Genomic DNA, 23,386 nt, shown 5'->3' with positions numbered 1-23,386 from the left:
AACCCCTGCTCCAGACCACGCCCCTTTCCGAATGTGTGCCGGTTTCTGCCCTTCAGATGTTGGAGGGTATGCATTAAGCCCTGCCTTTGGGTGATATTTTTGGCTGTTCACCAGAACAAGTCTCAAATGAGGGGGACTATGTAAAAACCGGACCCGGACTAATCTCTGAACTGCTGGACAGAACATCAAAATCTGCAGTCCGGAGCTTGTAGGGTCCGGTCCGGGGGGTGTTCTGTCAGGGGGTCCCTGTGATAGCTATCACCAGGGACATGGGGGAGGGGAGATAGATTACAGCCTACTCGTGTGGTCCGGACCGTCCGGTTTTTGCTACATGCCCGGACCATACACAGGGCCGGCGCCACCACTAGGCAAATCTAGGCATTTGCCTAGGGCGCCGGCCACTGGAGGGCGTCATTTTGCCCCCCGGGTACCTGTCCTGCGGCGCTGTGTATTTAAAGCTGGCGGCGGAGGCAGCGGGGGTCCCTTCAGTCCATTAGAAATAACAAGCGCTATCCGCCGGGCTATGCGGAAGCGCTTCTGTTGTGAAAACACTGGCAGCACGGCGCACGCTGATCTCAGCCAATCAGCGTGCTGCCAGTGTTTTCACAACTGAAGCGCTTCCGCATAGCCCGGCGGATAGCGCTTGTTATTTCTAATGGACTGCAGAGACCTCCGCCGCCAGCTTTAAATACACAGTGCCGCAGGACAGGTACCCCCCTCCCCCGGCACCGGACAGCGCCGCAGGACAGGTACCCCCCTCCCCCGGCACCGGACAGCGCCGCAGGACAGGTACACCCCCCCTCCCCCGGACAGCGCCGCAGGACAGGTACCCCCCCCCCGGGGCACCCCCACCCCGACTCGCCTGGGGCGCTCCGGTGCCTTGCACCGGCCCTGACCATACAGGGAGGCTTTATTCTACCACTCCTCCTCTACCTGGTGACAGGCAGCCCCCCCGGACCAGAGGCTACAAGCTACAAAATGCAGAGTTTGATATCCAGTCCGGCGGTCCGGGGGTTTTGTCCTGGTCCGGTTTTCACCCATACCCCAAATGAGGGCACATTGGAGAAACAGTGGGCCATAGAGAGCGTTTCCTGAGCTATTATAATAATAATCGTGGAAAGTGACGTCTCGTAGTAACCGGCGGCAACACTCTCCCGCGCTGTGGCCGCTGTACAGACGCAGTCACAGAGAGTTGGTTGTCATGGTTTCTAGGGAGGGGGGGTGGTGTCACATGTGTGCTGCGGGCGCATCAGTAGCTGACAGGCGGCGTTGGCAGGAGGCGGAGGATGCTAGTGTGCCCTGCTGCTGCTGCAACCCGTGTCCGGGCACTTACTACTACACTGAGGGCGGCGGGCAGCAGGCAGGATTACATCGCCGCGGCGGCTCTCACCATGATGACGGTGCTGGGTACCAGTATGCTGCTGATTTAGTGTTTGTTGTTGCCACCCGCGGGTTTGCTGCTAGCACTGGGGAGCGGGCTGCCTGTCAAGTATCCAAGCAGCGGCGTGGGAAGGTATTCTGCATCACTGATGTAATTAAATGGGGAATCTAAGCAACTGAGGACCTCTGGATTGGTGCCTCCTCCTTTTCCATCACCCACTCTGTATGGTAGCACAGTGGTGTGCCAGCCTGGAGCAGGAGCAAATCCCCTGGATTGTCTTCCCTCCTGCAGAGTCTGCCTGGATTGATGTCCCTGCACCAGTAACCTCTAATGCACTTCCTCAGTGCTTGTGGACCATCCTCAGTTTTGCCTCTGTGTGATCCATTTGTATACATACAGTACAATCCTGTCACACTGGTTCCTGCCTTTTTGTGTCCACACAATTATTTTGCTGGACCTTACTGACTCCCCCATTCTAGATATATGTGTATTTAGGGAAATTCTCATTTAAAACCAAAGTGTAATTACTCTTCCAGGGAGTTACAGTGCTCTTCCACGTGAGCTGGCATCTCTCCCCTGGAGCAGTATACATATTGCAGTGGCTATTTTATCTCTCTTGCACTCCCCTATGTTTTTACTTATTTCCACATTCCCTACCTGGGCAACCTGTCATTGTATAGCTGCTTCCAGAGAAGCACAATCTGCAGCTTTCCCTGTGCTATAAATATACAGTATACACACTTTAGATATTCCTCTATATAGATATTAAATTTTTTTTTATTTGCCACCTAAATCCCTAATTTGATCGTTGCCCCAGGAATGAGTATAGAAATCCCAGAGGGGCTGACGGAGCTGCTGCAGAGGTTTACAGTGGAGGTGCTAAGGAAACAGCCTGAAGACCTGCTGGAATTCGCCCTGCAGTACTTCTCCCAGCTCAAGGAGTCTCAGAGCCAAGGGGCTACACTAAGTCATGACACAGACTTACCGTACAGACACTCAAAAGGGGTCAACTTTGCAGACGAGCCCATGCAAACCGACTCTGAAAATGGAGATGAAGAGGAAGATGAGGATTATGATGAAGAATTTGTTGGTGAGTGCCATTTAGTGATATTACATTTTCTTCTGCTCTCAGAAGAAGGCATTTTTCCATGTGAGCGGTATCTGTACACTTCCTTTTGTATAAAAAACCGTCTACAGTACATTGAATTTGTTCAGTCTAGGAATAAATCTGCAGACCGTAATCCATGAGCCACTAGCACCATCTGCATTCACATCAGTCGATTCATCCAGCCGGCCTACTTATTTATTTAGGATTGCATTGTTAAAAGATAGCTTATTTTGCTTCTTTTTAGTATTTGCAGGTATATATTAATTGCCATGTATGCCAGTTAAACAATGCCTATTAAAAACACACACAACATTAAACTGCCTCATTCTTCTTGAATCCATTGATGGTTAAATCTAGGTTCTATTCAAAATACGAGGATATTCTCAGAAGAGAAAAATGTATGCAAGACTTGTCTGTTGCCTCCGCTCACATCACCCACCCTATATAAAAGCAGGACTGATGACATGAACTGGGCTAGTGATGACAGTCTTCTGTAATTGGAGAGTTTGGCTGATGTATCTTAGAAAGGATGTATGTTACACAGTGCATATCCCATTAAAATGGAGGAAAAATTAGATAGAGCCTAAAATATGAATCTGCTTGTATGCACAAACACACCCTTCTTTTTTTCTTATCCACAGAGCTTATTGCTTTTTGTAGTATTTGATTGTTTTCATTTTTATTAGGTGATTGATGCTGTATTTTATTTGGCTGAACTGTTGTTCATTCATATATGTATTTGTAAAATGGGCTGGAGTATTTTCTTTCAGGATGTGCGGGATCCATCAGCCAATCACTGATTGTAGCATTTGCTTATAATGAATGGAAGCATCTGCTAGGTATTTTAAAGCTTAATATGAACTAATCCCATGTAAACATAATAAATTCTATCTCTGGCCTCAAAATGCATACAATAATTGGCACTATAACAAAGATGGTGGTGTAAAAAGGAATATACCGTATGTAATGAAATTGTTACTTTTACAGTTTTATTTTAAATATACTTATTGAAAATTGATGTTGTATTAAAAAGGTGAGGCGACTTTATTTTATTTTATTTTTTGTTTGTAAAAAAACCAGGGCCGGGTTATAAGGTATTAAACAAAAACATAGCATATTCTATTATATATATATTCTATTATATATTAAAAATGGAACATAAAAAGGCTTCTATACAGTGTAAAGTGTAAGAAGCTAATGCCAGTTAAGGTAACGTAAAATATAAAAGTTTGGGTACTGATATGTTAGTTGGGCACCCACTATAGTTACTACGCTCATACCCCCACTATCCATGTTGGCATGGAGTTTATTTAAATAGTGTGGCGAGCGCAGCGAGCCACCATGCCCGAAGCATGGCGAACGGACGTGGAAAACTAAGCAAATAGCTTAGTGGGTGCCCAATTAACATATAAGTACCAAAGTTTGTACTGCACGTGTCTAGGAAATGGTTTCATTCATTAGTATATGTACAACAGTATGCATTTCATTTGTACATTCTTTGAGAGAAGGGAAGGGATGGAAAGCATTGGCCATGTACAGTAAAAGTGTATCTATGCAAATTTGGTAGAGTTTGAGCGGCACACAGCTGATTGCACAAATGTCAGAAGCTGCTTTTGTCAGGTGAATGGGAGGTGCAATCTCGCACAGTTACAGGTGGATGGTTGTAATATCCAAACAGGTACACATACTTTATTTGTATTAACACCGCTTTCATATGAAAGTAACTACTGTATGTCCCCGTTTACAGAGTTTAGTTAATGAAAGCTCTTCACCTTGTATACTTCTACTGGCTTCTACTGGATCAAAGTGTAAACTGCAACACCATATTGGATAGCTGTCATTACTTAGTACTAACTATTTTTATTTAGCAGACTTTATTTTTAGAGGGATATATATATATATATGTATATATATATATATATATATATATATAAACTAGCACCTTGGCAAAGGGACATTTGTGTCCCGAAACCTTGGATATGCCTGTTTAGTGACCACAATACAATTTTTTGATAAGTTTTGGAGTGCCGCTGTTTGTTTCATCGCTATTCTATACAATATTGTCCGAAGGGCACCAGGGTAGGAGCACACAGACCGCATCTCCCGGGGATTCTGGGACCTCGTTTTCAAGGTGTATAGCAACACCTAGAAAATGGGGTCCCAGAACCCAGAAACGTCGGATTATATAAAAGCACTATAAAAAAGTCCTGGGAGTGTCGCTGCCAGTGTCTGCGCCGTATACTACAATTTATTCCAGAGGGCACCCAGGCTGATTTTTTTTTTCAAGTGAGTGCCGGGCTAAAAAAGCAAGTATTTATTTATTTACAGTTTCTTATATAGCGCAGCAGATTCCGTTGCGCTTTACAATAGTAAACAGTGATAAAACAAACTGGGTAACAAAAGACAGACTTAGGGGTTAGAGGGCCCTGCTGCAAGCTTACAATATATAGGACTATAACGTATGGCACTGGATAATCTGGCTAAAAACAAAACAATGATATTAAGGACGGCAGACAAAGGGGGTGCCCTGGTGGTGCAAGACAGTGATAAAATTACAACAGATTCCCAAGCTAGACGATGATGTATGGCTATTTTCAGAAGATGTAAGCAGTCTATATACTGCAATACCACATGAGGAGGGCTTGCTGGCTCTGCAGCAGTTCTTGATGGACACCCCAAATTACAGTGGTCCGGAGATAGGACTGGTGATTCAGCTATTAAGACTAGTGCTCACAAGGAATTTCTTTGTTTATAAAGATGTATTCTATTTACAAAACGTTGGGTGTGCAATTGGGGCTTCGGTCTCTCCCTCATTTGCGAACATCTATGGGGGGAATTTACTAAAGGAAATTTGTAAAAAAATAGGTGTATTTGTATCCAGAAATACACTTATTTTTGACATTTTCTGTCCCGAAAGTATGGCAATTCGTATTCGTATTGATGTGCTATCAATACGAATACGAATTGCCATATTTTCGGGATTGTAAATGTCAAAAATAAGTGTATTTCTGGATACAAATACACCTATTTTTTACAAATTTCCTTTAGTAAATTCCCCTTTATGTTCAAAATAGAAAAAGAGGTGTTTTTTTTCTGATGTCAATATGGTGGGTAGGATACTATTCTATGCCCGCTATATTGACGACTTATTGATTATCTGGAAGGGTCCACCGGAAATACTTAAAAGCATTATTGATACCCATAATGAAGGATCTAGTCCTATAAAATTCACCTATGAATTTAACAAGAATGCCATCAACTTTCTGGACGTCCACATAGAAGCGGCAGAGGGTCTGTTAAATACCAGTCTCTTTGCGAAAGAGACAGACAGAAATAATGTGCTACACGCATCTAGTTGCCATCCGACGGGCACCATTCATGGTCTCCCGCGTTCACAATTAATTAGAGTAAAATGGATTAATTCCAGTGAGGTGAAAGCGGAAGAACAAATGAATGCAATGGTTGACAAATTTACTAAACAAGGTTATCGTAAGAACGAGTTGATAAATGCCAAAGCACAGGTGACTGTGATGGATAGAAAAAAAGCTTTTAGCCTCCAGAGCCAGAGATCAGGTAGATCCTGGGCAGACATATTTACCTTTTGTCAATACATATACTAATAGTAGCCCTGAATTCGTTAAAGTGGTCAAGAAACATTGGCCAATTGTCCAGTCAGATCCGGACCTTAAACTTAGTAACATCCGTCTTCTCCCGTGTTATAAAAGACATAGTGGGCGAGATTTATTGTGTTTACCGTTCTTCCGAAAATGCGATTTTTGCTCAAATCGCCCTTTATCGCCGTTTTTTAAAATCGCATTTTTTTCCAGAAATCGAATATTTAATGAGGTGTGTATTCCGGCATGAAAAGTGCGAGAAAATGCGATGTAGGGCGATTTTCGGGATGAAAAGTGCGATTTTTTTTTTAATCATGAAAAGTTGCGATTTTTTTGAAATGTGCGATTTTGTGATTGAAAAAAAAAAAATTGGCGTGAGGTCCCCCCTCCTGTACATAACCAGCCCCGGGCTCATTGAGCCGGACCTGGTTCCAAAAATACGGGGGACAAAAAAATCTGGGGGTCCCCCGTATTTTGAAACCAGCACCGGGCTCCAACAGCCCGCAGTGTCATGCCACAGCCGGGGGACACTTTTTACACAAGGTCCCCCGGCCGCACCATGAGCACCGTGGCTGGTCAGCCTTGGACGGGGTACCTGGAGGAGTGGGGACCCCCCAATAAAGGGGTCCCCCCCCCAGGCTTCACCCGTCCAGGGCTGAAGCCCGGGGCTGTCACCGGCGTCCCTGGCCATTGGACGCCGGCCTGATAGGGTTAAATTCTCATTCCTAACATTGCTTAATACAGGAGAACTGCAAGTGCCAGCAGACCTCCCCCGCAGGATGGGACTTGGAGAACCACAAGTCCCAGCATGCGGGGCATTAATGGGCCCGCTGGGACTAGTAGTCCACCTGTAAAAAGAATGTTAAAATAAAGCACACACACAGAAAAGTATAACTTTAATACACACACACACAAACACCTCACTTTTACACCGCTATACATACCGATCCAGGATCCAGCGCTGGTCTCTCTGCAGCAGAGCCGGACAGCCCGCACTGACAGCGGGCTGACCGGCTTCCTCCGATGCAGCGAACAGCTTCTGTCGCGCTGTCCCAGCGCGACACAGGCTGAGAGCGTCTCCGGCTTATGTGTCTCCATGGAGACGCATCGCCCAATCACGCTCTCAGTCTGTGTCGTGCTGGGACAGCGCGACAGAAGCTGTTAGCTGCATCGGAGGAAGCTGGTCAGCCCACTGTCAGTGCGGGCTGTTCGGCTCTGCTGCAGAGAGACCAGCGCTGGATCCTGGATCGGTAAGAATGTGGGTGTAAAAGTGAGGTGTGTGGATGTGGGTGTATTAAAGTTATACTTTTCTGTGTGTGTGCTTTATTTTAACATTCTTTTTACAGGTGGACTACTAGTCCCAGCGGGCCCATTAATGGCCCGAATGCTGGGACTTGTGGTTCTCCAAGTCCCAGCCTGCGGGGGAGGTCTGCTGGCACTTGCAGTTCTCCTGTATTAAGCAATGTTAGGAATGAGAATTTAACCCTATCAGGCCGGCGTCCAATGGCCAGGGACGCCGGTGACAGCCCCGGGCTTCAGCCCTGGACGGGTGAAGCCTGGGGGGGGGACCCCTTTATTGGGGGGGTCCCCACTCCTCCAGGTACCCCGTCCAAGGCTGACCAGCCACGGTGCTCATGGTGCGGCCGGGGGACCTTGTGTAAAAAGTGTCCCCCGGCTGTGGCATGACACTGCGGGCTGTTGGAGCCCGGTGCTGGTTTCAAAATACGGGGGACCCCCAGATTTTTTGTCCCCCGTATTTTTGGAACCAGGACCGGTCCAAGAGTCCGGGGCTGGTTTCAGAAATACGGGGGACCCCTACGCTTTTTGTCCCCCGTATTTTTGGAACCAGGTCCGGCTCAATGAGCCCGGGGCTGGTTATGTACAGGAGGGGGGACCTCACGCCATTTTTTTTTTAAACTTTTACACATATTTTATCAAAGAACCATACACAGATCACAATGATCTGTGCATGGTTCTGACAAAATCGCCATGTTTCTGACCAAACCGCCAGTCAGGATCAGGTCTATTTTTTTTTTGGGAACTTTAGACCATTTTTTTTGGCGATTTCCAAATTTGCATCTCATTAAAAATGCAAATTGTATCTTTTTCAATGGGGAAAACATCTGGATGCGAATTCCGGAGTAAAAAAAATTTGCACTTTAAGAAAGTGCGATTTCGCGGCAAAAAGTGCGATTTATGCCGCAAATCGCCACCCATTAAAAAATCGATTTGGGAAAAAAACGGCCGTTTTTGCGATAAAAATCGCCAAAAACCCACCATCGATCTCTAATAAATGTCACCCATTGTGTCAATTGTGCCCCTCTAGCATGCCGTGCAATGCGAGTCCCAATGCGATCTGATCGCATCAGGACTCGCATCTCACGGCAGGATCTGCCGTGTGTACACACCCCTAGACTGCGCTAGCTTTTATTCTGAATGCAAGCATTCAGAAAAAAGCTCAAGTATGTACACTGCCGCAGCGTATGAAGCTGAATTAGGTCCAGTGTTGTTAATTGACAACACTGGAATACCATGCACTTTTTCACATGTTGAATGTGCATAAGCAGAACATAACATAGGAGGTTATTCTGGTTGGTGCGGTCCATTCCAAATTCTTTCGGAGCTGACCGAACGCCACGCTGTGCGGACATTGTAAGAACAAACGCCCACAGGTCGTCTGCATTCGGTCGGACTCACTCTCTAAGAAGAGGGTGTGTTTTTGGACAACATCCAATCCGTGCGTGTGCGGTGGGAACACAAAGATTCTGCACGGTCTTACAGCGTCCGAACGGACGGGAAGCTGGCCGTACGCACCGATGCGGTGTATTTCCGCAAAACCCACGACTGTAATCGGAACACATACATCTGCCACATGACACACTTATGCAATTAGGCAACCTCATAAAAAAGGGATTGTTTGTAATTGTAATCAATTAATTCCTAATTGATACTTAAACACATTACTACCACTTTAGATTAACCCTTACATCATGTTAAGTGGTATTACTTCATTGTTGCCCCTTTACCTGTCTTAGTGGTTCCAATTGAACCTGTGTAAAGAGTGTAATTAATCACTTATGAGTAGAGGAATGCAGGGCCGGTGCTAGGGTGTTTGGCGCCCTCCTGCGAAATATAAATTTGCGCCTATGCAGCAAAAAAAAAAAAGAGCTTAATTTTACAAGAAGCATGGGCACACAATAGTACCGACGATTCATATTACACCACACAATAGCACAATGTAATTTACAATTCACCTTCCGCCCCCCCCCCCCCCCCCCGACAGCAAGCAGCGCTAGAGTTGGTACTAACATGTTTGGTGCACCTTACAAATTAAAAATTTGTTCCCCATGGCCCAAACACTACAAAGACAGTGGGCGCGCCCATACAAATGTTGGGAGAGCCCCAGCAAACACAAGTGTTCTCCTGCATGCTTGGAGTTTGCAGATGATGTCAGTGTCCACGCTGAACCTGCATCGATCCGTGACGCCACGTGTGTCTCCTGGGTCATGCGGCGGCTGCGAGCGCTGGGCACAGTAGGAGAAATCATGTGATGGTAAGACTAAAAAAGATGATAAAAAAGACTTTTGTGTAGCCTAGCAGTACACTCTTTATTGACTGGAAGACAAAATACCTTTTGCACGCCAAGAAATCTATTTCTATACTATACACGGCTGGTGGACACCACGTTCATTTCTGTAAACCTATCGAGTTTCCACAGCCATAAAATTGTGCCTCCTAGGAGACTCCTAGTGTTCGACCACTATCGTGTGACCATCGTATTGTACCATGCCCCTGAGGAAGTCGTGTGTACGACGAAACGCGTTGGGCTTAACTGGCGTTTATGGACATCCGTCTACTGTTCAATTGTACAATTTGTTGTAACACCATCGGTTCACTGCAACTGTAATTGGACCTTACATACATACTGCTATGCTCCTTTGAGCAACTTTTTAATAAATAGTTGTTTACTGTTATTTGAATTGTACAGTTCAATCATATAAGGTTTTTAGCGCACCCTGAAAACCCCCCATTTTTTCCATTTCTTTAACCGGGTCCCATCTAACAGGGGATCCTTTCAGGGTTGCAGCTTGCCGCATCACTCCAATTGAGCGCACTGTGTGGCCCCCTTTTGCCATTCCCTATATATATATATATATAGGAAGAAACGGACGGCACTCGCAGGGTCTTTCAAACGCAATAAATACACCACACTTTGGTTTGATATTCCTGGAATATCAAACCAAAGTGTGGTGTATTTATTGCGTATGTTGCGGGATCCAGTAAGTGGACTGACTACATGGGGTGTTTCCAGCGTGTTACTGTTGCAGTTCCTGCTAGCAAGAAAGCTATTTGAACCCCCTGCTTGTGGGAGAGTGTAATGCACTACATGCTTTGCATTTAGATAAGAAGGCTTGGACCAGGTTCTGGAACAGAAGGCATTGCTTTAGCAGCTAATGAGCCCCATGGAATGGAGCAGGCAAATTAAGCCCAAGGCCAAACTGTTTAGAGAGATTTACTGGTGAAAGGAAGCCCCTAATAGGAGAAATTCCATTGTTTTGCTGAATAGCAGATAGCAGTTAGGTCCTCTTGTAAAGTAAATGTCTGTGTGGAATGTGATGAAAACTTTCTTGACAAAAAAAATATTTGCATTTTTGCATGCTAAATTCAGTATAGTACTTGCTTTATCCACACCAAATTATAAAGAATGTGTCCTTCCATTATATCATGGTAGTTGCTTGTGATCTAATCTTTTTTGTTTTAATTGAGTCTTTATTTATCTTTAATAACACATACACAAAGACATGTTTATCATTATGAATAAGACACACAAGTTATTTCAAAGTCTTACACAATGACATTAAAACATAACAATACAGTACATACAATGATACATACGTGACAACACTATACCTGACAAAGCACACTCTGAGTCCTTGGTCTAGTCAAAACCCGTTATATTACAGGTTGAGTATCCCGTATCCGAATATACGTTATCCGAATTATTCCAAAAACCATACTTTCCAGAAAGTGGAAAAAAAATTTTGTTTAGCTAAAAACTCACTGGGGACATCTGTAACAGCCCTACTGAGGACATAATATGTAACTGCTACTATATATGTACAAGAAAATGATTGCTTGGCATTCAAATTCAATATCTGAGATAGTACACAAATTTTGTTTCATGTTTTGAAACCTTGTTTTTTGAACAAATAAAATATATTTGTGTGTATTTTATGTGGTAATAAAATATTTGTGTTTATTTTATGTGTTTATACAGCATAAATGCAAGATACTTCAAAATACATAATTAAAATATTAAAATATTCCAAAATACGGAATAATCCGTTATCCAAAATTCTCCTGGTCCCGAGCATTTTGGATACGGGATACTCAACCTGTATCTAACTCCCCCCCCACATACATAGTCCTGCCACTTCCCCTCTTTCTGAACCCCACCTATAGTACAAGCTACTCGTCCGATTACTTTAATCCCCCTTACTTATTCTATTGCTAAGTGGGTCGGATGAAATTTGTAAACCGTTTTTTTTTTTTTTTAATATTACGTAATTCATTTATTAATACACCATAGTGTGCTACCTATCGTGTATTCTTTAGTAGTAGATTAATGATTCTTTTACATTTTTAAATCCATGATTATTATACGTCATTTTATATTCTCGGTGTCCACAACTATATTATATTCAAATCTTTTACATAATTTCTGTGCAACAAATTATATATATTATCGACTATACGCTATACAAGTGCACTATATCAAACCGTGAATTCCAATACTCAAATTCCAAATGCCTATATACTGTATTACCCTACTTATCTAAAGCAATTTTAGTTCAACACTTAATAATATATTGATCGGTTCCTAAGCCCCCAAATGCTATAGAATTTCTGTAGCTTGCCTCGAGTGGCATATACATATCTTTCATGGCCATAGGTAGAATTTACTAAGTTTACCCATTCTATGACTTCTGGACCCTTGACCGCCATCCATTGTCGGGCAATAACCACTTTCGCAAGGGCAGATAAATTCCTGGCCAATTGTTTCAGATCTTGTGATAACCTACCCTCCTTCCATACCCCCAATACCATATTAATTTCATTTAAATAGCTCCTAGGGACTCCAATTTCTTCCATGATGCTAATTATTTCTGCCCAAAACTTACTTACATGTTGACATGTCCATAACAAATGCCAGAACTTGCCATCCCCTTCTCCACATTTGGGGCATCTATCCGATACAGCGCCAGCAAACTTTATTAACTTTGCTGGCGTTATATAGATCCTATGTAAAATGTTAAATTGTATCTGCTGGATCCGCATCGAATTGGTGGTATATTTAGGAGCAGATAATGCCACTCCCCAATTCATCTCGTCTATCTGAGGGATATCCTCCTCCCATTTAATCCGTAAGGCCCACAATTCCTCTGCTTGTGAGTGTGAGTGGAGGAAGCCCTATATTTTAGACATCTGTTTATCCTTTCCCAGTTGTTTAAGAAACTTCTTACATGGGGATTCTTCAGGGCACACCATATGACCTCTACTATATTGAGCCAAGGCACTCCGAAGGTATCTAAAAAAATATACTTAGGTAAATTAATCTCTAATTGCAATTGGGAAAAAGACTTCAATACCCCTCCCTGGTACATTTGGCCCATTATTCCTATCCCGAACCTATGCCACTGCTTCCATCCCTGCTGTTCTCTAATTTCCATCAGTGTATATATGGAAAAATAGAGGTATCTGCGTCTCCATACTCCATACTTTAACAGCTTGCGCAATTATAGGTGGAAGATTTCGGCGAAGCCCCTTCGCCATTAATCTTTGGAGTGGCCTTGGATCTAGATCCACCACCTCTATAAATTCCTGGAGTTCCGCTGTGATTTCCTCCTGCCTTACCCATGAACATAAATGGACCAATTGTGCTGCCATATAATAGGTTTTAAAGTTCGGTAGTGCAATACCACCCTTATCACGGTCTCTACAAAGGACCACTAACCTAACTCTAGGTTGCTTGTCACGCCAAACAAAGGAAGAGATTATACTATTTATTTTCCTAAAATGGTCATCTTTTATATAAACTGGAGATTGTTGTATTAGATAAATAAATTTGGGCAAAATGACCATCTTGACCAGATTAACCGCCCTAATTGGGCAATGGGCAACCTGGTCCAGCACCGGCATTTAATCCTTAAATCCTTAATAAAGGGGATAATGTTGTCCTGGACGAAGTCCAATGATGTATTAGACACGCTAATTCCTAAATATTTAAACTTTTCTACCGTCTGCAATTGAATGCTATCATCTAGTGTTCCCGCTAGGCTGTTTTAGCGGGGCTCTGCGCCCTGCCCGATTTTTAAAGGGCAAAATGCGCCCTGCCCCTCTGGCAGCGCCCCGCTAAAACAGCCTAGCGGGAACACTAGATGATAGCATTCAATTGCAGACGGTACCGAGGAAGCCCGGCGGGGAATTGCAGCGTGATACCGGGGAAGCCCGGCGCCGCAGTATATAGCGGTGCCCGGCGCTTCCCTGGCAGCGGAGAGCCTTTGGTGTGGCCAGGCCCGCCCCTTTCAATGACGATGCCGGCCGGGCCCGCCCATTTTCGTCACGACGCGGCCCGGGCACGCCCCTTTTGTGACGTCGGCTGCCCGGGACCGCCCAGAACAGTGACGCCGGCGGTCCCGGTCTGCCCCCTTGACGATGCCCCCGTGCAGCGGCGCCCTGCCTGCCCCGGTTCCTAGAAGGAACACTAATCATCTAACTCACTTCTATCGTTATTTCCTATTTGTATATAATGCGACTTTGACCAGTTCATTACTAAGCCTGAATATTTACCAAACACTTGTATTATCTCAGTTACCATGGGTAGATCTTCACGAGGATTTGCCAGTCCTACCAAGAGGTCGTCTGCATACAGTGAGACTAAATTGGTCCCGACACCCATACCATGGCCCTCCCTTCCCAGTGCTGATCTTAGTAAACAGGCTAGGGGTTCCACCACCACTGCAAACAACAGGGACGAGAGGGGACACCCCTGTCGTGTACCTCTAGTTAGAGAAAAGGGAGGGGATGTAAACCCGTTGATAGACAACCTAGCTTTCGGGTTCTGATATAATATAGATATTAGGTTTATAAACCCTTCCCCCACTCCGAAAGCCCTTAATGTTCCCCATAAAAAATTCCATTTCACGGAATCAAACGCTTTGTTTGCATCGAATGATGCAATCACTACCTCTGCTTTCCTCTGTTCTGCACTTTGGATATAGGAAAATACCCTTCTCAGATTGGTCATGGTGGATTTACCCACCATAAACCCTGTCTGATCAGGATGTACAATTTGATTAATAACTTTATTCAATCTAATTGCTAGGATCTTTCGGTAGATTTTTACATCTGATGTTATAAGTGAGATCGACCTAAATTACTCCACACACGTTTGATCTTTGCCACTTTTTGGGATCATAATTATTGAGGCCTCTGACATCGATGGGGGCATACTCCCTTCTACTATCATGTCCTGAAAAACCCTCAGCAACCGTGGACCCAACACCTTCTGGTATTTCTGATACACGTCCCTAGGTAACCCATCTAGCCCCGGTGCTTTTCCTCCAAAGTGATTTAATAGCAGTAACCACTTCCTCCAATGCTATAGGGGCCTCCAACTGTTCCCTGGACTCGGGAGAAAGACTTGGCATATCAATATTACCCAGGTATTCCTCTAATTCCTCATCACTATATCTTAACTTACATTGGTATACTTCCTTGAAGTGAATAACAAATTCTTCTACTATTTTAGAGGTATTTGTAACTTTTTCCCCAGACACAAGCCTGATCATGGGTATTATGTTAGAGGGCCTATCCTGCTTCAATAGATATGCCATAAACTTGCCACTTACTCAGAATACCATCTGTGAGTCGTTATGGACATCCTACGACATATAACGTCCTGTAAATATTCTACCCATTCTTTTTGGGCCTTCAACCATTCCTTTCGGGCTGCGTCTTGTTTGTTTGTGAGATATACAGTTTCTAGATTGCTCATTCTACCCTCCAACTCTATTGCCCGTTCCCCATTTATTTTCTTCAGGAAGGCAATTTTTTAAATAAAAAAAACCCTGTATATACGCTTAAAAAGCATCCCAAATATACTCACGTTGGGTTGAACCATTATTCACTGTAAAAAAAACTTCTATCATACTCTAAATTTCATCCTGGTCACCCATTTGAGCCAGCCAGAATGGCTGTAGTTTCCAGTACTGAAATCCTACTGACGCCTCTAAATCAAACTGTATGACCAGTGGGGAATGGTCTGAAATCCCCCAAGATTTATATTCAACCTGTGTGACCTTATTAAGGAGTTTATCAGTGACAAAAATGTCTATTCTGGAAAAGACTTTATGAGAGGAGGAGTAGCAGTAAAATTGTTGAAAGTCTGGGTTTCTAATCTGCCATGGATCCTTCCATCCTAAAAAACGGGAGGAATGTAGACTGTTAATAAACAAAAACATACATGCTCTATGCTACATTCCAAAAAAGATGAATCTACCCCCTATGTCAGTGGTTCCCAAACTGTGTGACTAGGCACCCTGGGGTGCCTCAGGACACTTGCAGGGGTGCCTTGGGTTGGTGGACCAAGATCAATCCTATTATTTAAGGTCAATGTACCAGGCAAAACCAATGCTTGTGGCTGCCAATCATTATATAGGTGGAAAAACAGAAGCAAATCCTGTCCCTCACCAGATAACTGTGACATATAAAAACAGTGCACTTAATTTTATTTATTTTTTCTGAATTTCTCGATAAGAAACATTTGGCCTAGGGGTGCCTTGAAAATATTTTGATGTTCTAGGGCGCCGTGATTCAAAAAAAGTGGGAACCACTGCCCTATGTCAATCTTAACGGATCCAAACTCAAATACAAGGGATCTCTTGATCAAGACAGATACATCTCTGGAATTTGATGCAAAGGGTACATGATATAAATGGCCAATCCAGGAGCATTTTGGAAGGGCAATACGCTCCTTAATTAAATGGGTCTCCTGTAAGCAGATAATATCTGCTTCCAACATTTTACACTGTTTCAGCACTAATGCTCTTTTGATCTTATCATTTAGACCTCTGACGTTCCAGGTCATAATCTTAACCATAGAGATCCCATTGTAGTAATCAAACGGATTTTCACCTTAGAGCAGTACTCCCTCAGGGGAAGGGGTGCAAACACTTTCATGGATTTTGTTACCGAGGACTTTGAACTCAACATATATATATATATACTCACAAATTTACAAAAATACTTACCCCCCCCCCCCCATCCGCCTCCCTATATAGCCTATCCCTTTAGGCATATCTTACTCCCTATCCCCCCCCCCCCAAACCCCCCCCCCCCCCCCAATATACGGTAACCGCTGGCTTGTGATCTCATTTTGCTACTGAAAGGCTTTATAGATTCTCTGTGACCTAATTCCTCTTCAATATAGTAGTTTCTAGTGACCATTATTTCTGCAAAAATAGTCAGTGTGGTGCAAATACTATGGTGCAAAGCAGCTTTTCTAAGCATGGTGCTAATTCAGCATGGATTGCTATTGTGAGAATTCACAGTGGATCAAGAGTCACTTTTGCTTTCTGTCTTGGCAGGAGAAAGCCGCTGCCCAGACAGAAAATGAAAATGACTCTTGATAAATTGAAAGAGAATTGCAAATGGATCCATTCACAAATCCCAAACCAGCAAAGAGTTTTTGATGTCTGTGCAATTGTGAGCAAGACTGATCCCTTGGGGATATTATTTCACACGGTTACAAGCTGGAGTTCGAAAGACCACCCCCTCAAAGATATTTCAGGTCGGGACTCCCAGCAGCAGTGGAGGATCGCAGTATCCTCAGACACGCAGTACAGAAGTTGGTGCAAGCAGAGGTGATTATACCAGTGCCCCCTTCAGAAAGGAACAAGGGTTACAAAACCAGATGGGTCAGTTCAACCCATCTTAAACTTAAAGTCCCTGAAACCCTATCTGACTGTTTTCAAATCCCAATTGGAATCCCTGAGGGCGGTTATTGCAGGACTGGAAGAAGGAGACGATCTAGCATCCATCGACGTTAAGGACGCATACCTTCACATACCGGTGTGGGCTCCACATCAGGCCTTCCTGAGATTTGCAATTCTGGACGAACAGTTCCAGTTCCAAGCCTTACTATTAGGACTTTCGACGGCCCCACGAGTCTTCACCAAAGTAATGGTGGAGATGATGTCCCTTTTAAGGACTCAGGTGATAAACATTATCCCATACTTTGACGATCTGCTACTAAAAGCGGAGTCAGTGTCAAAGTTACTGGGGGCCATAGAGACGACCAGAAGTCTTCTCTTGGGTCATGGATGGGTACTGAATATACCCAAGTCTTCACTGATACCATCCCAGCGTCTCCCGTTCTTGGGGATGGTTTTGGACACAGTGGAAAGAAGGGTGTTTCTCCCATTGGAAAAAACTGCTGCACTACAACAGCTGCTACTGGAAGTACTGTCTCTGGAAAGAGTCTCGGTCTACCTCTGCATCAGGCTGATGGGGACGATGGTGGCCTCGTTCGAGGCTTTCCAATTCTGGAGATTCCACTCAAGAGTTTTCCAGCGGGACCTTTAGCAAGTGGTCGGGCTCACACATCCACATGCACACGTTGATTTGCTTGTCTGTAAAGGCAAGACAGTCACTGCAATGGTGGCTACATAGGCCAAATCTCCTTGCGGGGGAGATGTTTCGGGATCCAGGACTGGATCCTGCTAACTACAGATGCCTGCAAGGCTGGGGGGCGGTAACCCAGGGGATGCGGTTCCAAGGCCGATGGTCATCCCTGGAAGCACAGCTCCATATAAACAACTTGGAGCTGAGGGCAGTATACTATGCTCTTCTGGAGGCTCACTCCCTCCTGGAACATCAGGCGATACAAGTCCAGTCGGACAATGCAACAACGGTTGCTTATATAAATCGCCAGGGAGGTACGAAGAGCAGAGCATTCAAGAAGTCTTCAAGATTCTTGGCTTGTACAGAGATGCATGCAGTGGCAATCTCTGCCATCTTCATCCCCGGGGTGGACAACTGGGAGGCGGACTTTCTCAGTCGTCACGACCTTCACCCCGGGGAATGGGGTTTACATCCTCAGGTGTTCGGAAGCATCGTAGATCTATGGGGGCTCCCACATATAGATATGATGGCCTCAAGGACCAACCACAAAGTGGAAAGGTATTGCTCAAGGACAAGGGATCCACAAGCAGAGGCAATAGATGCACTGACTACGCAGTGGTCGTACGGACTGGTGTACCTGGAAATGGGGGTATTGGAGCGCTCTGTGAAAAATAGGAAATAACACGAAAAACAGAATGTGTAAAAATAAAAAATAAATAAAATAAATAAATAGGAGAATATAACGAGTGGACGAGGGTTTTTAGTTCGAAGATCCACCGCATTTCATTTTTTAATAGATCTTTGACAATGAAATGCGGTGGATCTTCGAACTAAAAACCCTCCACCCTCGTGGGTTAAACATAGATATAGAACTAAATGCCTTTCTGGACTAATAAAATACCCTTCCAAATTAAAAACTTTTTTGGACTAAAATACTACTGTTTTTCTAGTATATAAATTGCCTACAAATCAGTTACTTCACATTAGTAATTACATTTTTTTACTTTTTAATTTTTTACTTTTTACTGATATTTTTTCCAATGAATAAACGAGTGGCACCACGATGATCAAGAACCCATGAGGTTCCCACCAAAAAATGAGGACATCCGTCCAGCAACTTCCTGTTTTACCAATAAAGTTTTAGAATAAAAAAGCGGAACTTTTAAACAGACTGCATCCTTGAAAAAGTGCCCTTGCGGCATGAAACGCGTTGGAGCAGATTCAGAGCCCACCTGCCTCACCCCTTCTGAAGTACCCAGCAGCCAGCAAGAAGAACATCAGAAGCCGTGCCGGGATGCCGGCGAAGTACGGGACCTGACAGCTGCATCCCCGCTGCCATACGGGAGAAGGTACACATAGCCGCGGCATAACATCGCAGCCTCTGTGCTGCACCGCCGGCTATTAGATAGGGTTAGATAGGACTACGGGCAACTCCACACAATTTCACCAAAGAGTGTAAACATTGGAACTTCCAATTCTTAACCCATTAATTCTTTTACAGGTGTCCACTCGTTATATTCTCCTATTTATTTTATTTATTTTTTATTTTTACACATTCTGTTTTTCGTGTTATTTCCTATTTTTCACAGAGCGCTCCAATACCCCCATTTCCATATACTAATATAATAGCGGAGCTGCCACAACAATTAGAGCGCGGTCCACACCAAATCTAGGACTGGTGTACCTGTTCCCGCCCCTTCCCCTTCTGGGGAGAGTGTTGCAGATAAACAGACACCAAAGGGTGGAGGCAATCCTAATTGCACCGGATTGGCCCTGGAGAGCGTGGTACACAAGTCTACAAAGCATGTTGGTAGACTGACTCTCAGAAGAGATCTTCTGGTGCAAGGCCCCTTCGTCTATCAGGACTTAGGGCATCTTCGTTTAACGGCCTGGAGGTTGAGCGGAACATCTTAGCTTTTAAAAGGATTTTATTGCTCAGTCATAAACACCATGACTCAGGCCAGGAAGGCAGTGACGGCGTCACACTACCACAACATTTGGTGAAGATATGTGTCTTGGTGTGAGCACATGAGTTTTCCACCAGCGGACTTTAGATTGGACCGTTTTCTGCATTTCTTGCAGGTGGGCCTTGATAAAGGACTCCGGCTGGGGTCTTTAAAGGTTCAAGTGTCGGCCCTTTCTATCTTTTTCCAGAGAAAATTAGTGGGCTTTCTGGAAGTCCAGACTTTTTTACAAGGAGTCTTGAGAATACAGCTTCCATTTGTAGACCCAACGGCACCTTGGGACTAATCTTCAGTCATCCTGGTTTAAACCAGTGGACACAATTGACTTAAAATACCTCACCTGGAAGACGGTGACTCTACTTGCTCTGGCTTCGGCCAGAAGAGTTCCTGAGCTTAGTGCTCTCTCTTGTAAGAGTCCATACCTGATTTTCCATCAGGACAGGGCGGAACTTCGGACAATACAGCAGTTCCTGCCAAAAGTGGTCTCTGCGTTCCACATGAACCAGTCGATTGTGGTGCCTTCTCGTTCGGGACATCAGGATATCCCTGAATCACTTGATGTGGTTAAGATCTTGAAGGTCTATGTCAAGAGAACGTCAAGGGTGTTTTTTTGTGCTTTATGATGCACATAAGAAAGGCTGCCCGGCATCGAAACAATCGATTGCTAGGCGGATTCGTTCCACCATAAAGCGGACATATGTGGCAGCCCATTTGACTATACCGGCCTCTGTGAGAGCTCATTCCACTAGTGCCGTGGGCGCATCCTGGGCGACTGCTCGAGGTGTGTGAGCATTGCAGCTATGTAGAGCTGCCACTTGGTCAGGTCAACATACTTTCGTCACATTTTATAAATTTGAAACTATGGCCAAGGAGGATACCCAGTTTGGGCAGGCGGTGCTGCAACAGGTTCCGCACGTTCCCGCCCTTTCTGGAAGCTTTGGGACCTCCCCAAGGTTATAAGAGCTCAGTACCCCATATGAATGATAGTGAAAATAGGATTTTAATACCTCAGTGCGGTGCTCTGATTGCACAGTTTGTAATCCTGTTTCTGCCTTCTTGCAAGTTGCAACTCTTGTACATTACAGGTCCGTTGACCTATGTTGGAGCATCTAAATTTTGGTGATTTATTGCTCCCCACAAATCTTAAGAGATTATATGTTAATATAACAAAATAACGGGGTTAACTAAGTTTAGTTGAGAGTGTTGTTGTGTTGTGCTGGTGTGAATCTCACCACATTACTTATTATGCTAAATCCTACCTCACATATGTTATCCTTCCTTCGAGCACAGTTTCTTAACTGGCTAGTAAGGGGAAGTAGAGGGGAGGAGCCAGCACACCCTGGTTGAAGAAAAGTCATGTGCCTGTCCCCTGTCGGATATCCTCTATTCCCCAAAGGTTATAAGACCTCAGTACCCCATATGAACTCTGTGAAAAGGATTTACCGGTAGGTATTAAATACATCCAAAGCCCACACTTACTGATACTAACCTATCTTGAGCCCGTAGTCCTCTGTCTTGCTCCGGTGTCCTGGTCCATGTCGGCGTCCGGGTCCATGTCGGTGTCCGTGTTGGCGTCTGGGTCCGAAGTAATCCATAGGGGACCTGTGGAAGCAAATTATACTTACAAGTCTCCTCTGGCGAAGATCTGTCCTCTTCTGTCCTGAAGTAGTCTAGGTCTTCGCAAAAAAAAAAAAAATGCGAGTGTCCCGGCGGTCCCCTTTCATGGACTGAGGAGAGATGCAGGGATGTTTCATCTTCCGCGCCTCTCCTCTGAATGATTCTATTGGCCGCCTAGCGGCCAATCAGGAGCCAAATTTTGCGGGGCCCGCCGGGACACTTGCGTTTTTTGTTTTTTTTTGTTGTTGCAAAGACCTGGACAATTTCAGGACAGAAGAGGACAGATCTTTGCCAGAGACTTGTAAGTATATTTTGCTTCCACAAGTCCCCTATGGATTACTTTGGACCCCGGACCCTGACGCAGACATGGACACGGACGCCGACATGGTCCAGGACACTGGACCAAGACCGAGGGCTACCTACGGGCTCAAGATAGGTAAGTATCAGTATGTGTGGGCTTTGGATGTATTAAAGTTTTATTTTTCTTGGGTGTCAGTGTGTTTGACTATTTTTCATACTGTGGAACTACAAGTGCCAGCGGGCCCTTTAATGCCCGGCATGCTGGGACTTGTGGTTCTCCAAGTCCCAGCTTGCGGGGGAGGCTTGCTGGGACTCATAGTTCCACAGTATTAAACAATCACCGAAGCCTGGTGCTTCAGCCAGGCTGACTGGTCAGTAGGGATGAATGCTTTGGGGGGGGGGGGGGGGGGGGGGGGGGGGGTGTTGGGGCCTGACGGACTATTAGTGAATTTTGGAGTAGTAAAAGAGATGGCATGACATGCAACAATATCTTGTGTGTTGACTTTGTGATGTGCATAACTAGTTATGTGGTCAGAGGTGGCTCTTCAGCTTGTCTTGCATAGAGTGCTGCATATTATGAAGAGCGTCATTCTTTGTCATGACTGTGAGGAGGGACCAAATGACTTGGCCAGACTAACTGAGAAGGATTTGAGAGAGGCTCTCAACTTAGGGTTGATAACCTTTCTGGTATGATTGGGGACAAATACTTGAATTAAGAATGGGTGTTCACATTACTAATACAAAGACCATGTATTCAGAAGTGACATCCTGAATGCAAAGAGTGTGTGCATGTGGTGCCACTTTCCAAGGTGTAAGACACTGGAGGCCGCAACGTTGTTTCCCCGCAGGAGCTGCCTTTGGCTTGTAGGGTTCCAGAAGCTGCACTGAATGTCCTTTATACAGAGCTGCACAGAATGTCCTATATACACTTCTGGCATCCTGCAGCCTGTCCCACATGCCCGATCCTTGTACATTGCTAGTGGCCCCGCACCCTCAGTGGGAGATAATGATGCACATGTTCAGGGGCGGCACAGAGTGCAGCGCCACCTTCCTACATTACTGTTGCATTACTCTTCTGAAGTTTTTTGTTTGCCTTCTGCTTGTTTGCAATCAGTACATTTACAGTTTGATTTTATGTTACATTTTTAATTTGTTATTAATCGTGCATTAAAACTTACTGTATGTCAGCAAAAATGATAGCATAATCACTCCAAAAAACATTTATAACCTCTGCTGTTGTATGTTTCTAGAGAAGTCTCAAAGCCGCTCTTTGAACAACTAAATAAATAGTTTTTCCTTATTCATTTGGAAGCCTAACAAACAGGGTCTTCATTGTTTAATGGAATATATGTTTCCAGCCACCTGTTTATGCATGGCAAGAGCTTTTGTAAACCGTTTTCTCCATATTTACTATTATCCCTGTAATCTTCACCATGCTTCAACAAATCTCGTAATTATATTTTACTGACCCAATTTTTCAATTATTTGCTAAAATAGTACAATGCTCTTTGTAGACAGGTATTTTTCCTGAACCACTAAAGGATGCGAATTTCTATATCTGGACTGCATACAGATCAATATAAAAAATGATAAATATAGTTGCAACCCAACTTGAAACCCATCTATCAACCCTTAATAATTAGAATCCATGTAAAACAGCATTCATGGGTGCTTCATGTTTTTTTGATAACAAGAGAAAGAAATGATTGTTTAAAAT

At 44.3% G+C, this 23,386-nt stretch overlaps 1 protein-coding gene across 1 annotated transcript in view; it reads left to right on the top strand.

Annotated features, from left to right (window-relative positions):
* The first annotated feature begins 1,252 nt into the window (after positions 1-1,252).
* PRKAR2B (protein kinase cAMP-dependent type II regulatory subunit beta) overlaps positions 1,253-23,386 on the top strand; it is a 131,208-nt gene continuing 109,074 nt past the window's right edge. Inside the window, exon 1 of the mRNA XM_083182974.1 lies at positions 1,253-2,471. Within this exon, the coding sequence (XP_083039100.1) occupies positions 2,201-2,471 (271 nt within the window). The 5' untranslated portion in view covers positions 1,253-2,200. The remainder of the gene's footprint in view (positions 2,472-23,386) is intronic.

Source organism: Crinia signifera, chromosome 4, assembly GCF_055691185.1.
Source record: "Crinia signifera chromosome 4, ASM5569118v1, whole genome shotgun sequence".
Classification (NCBI taxonomy): Eukaryota; Metazoa; Chordata; class Amphibia; order Anura; family Myobatrachidae; genus Crinia; species Crinia signifera.
The sequence above is the reverse complement of the archived record's forward strand: the minus strand, read 5'-3'. Positions and strand labels throughout refer to the sequence as shown.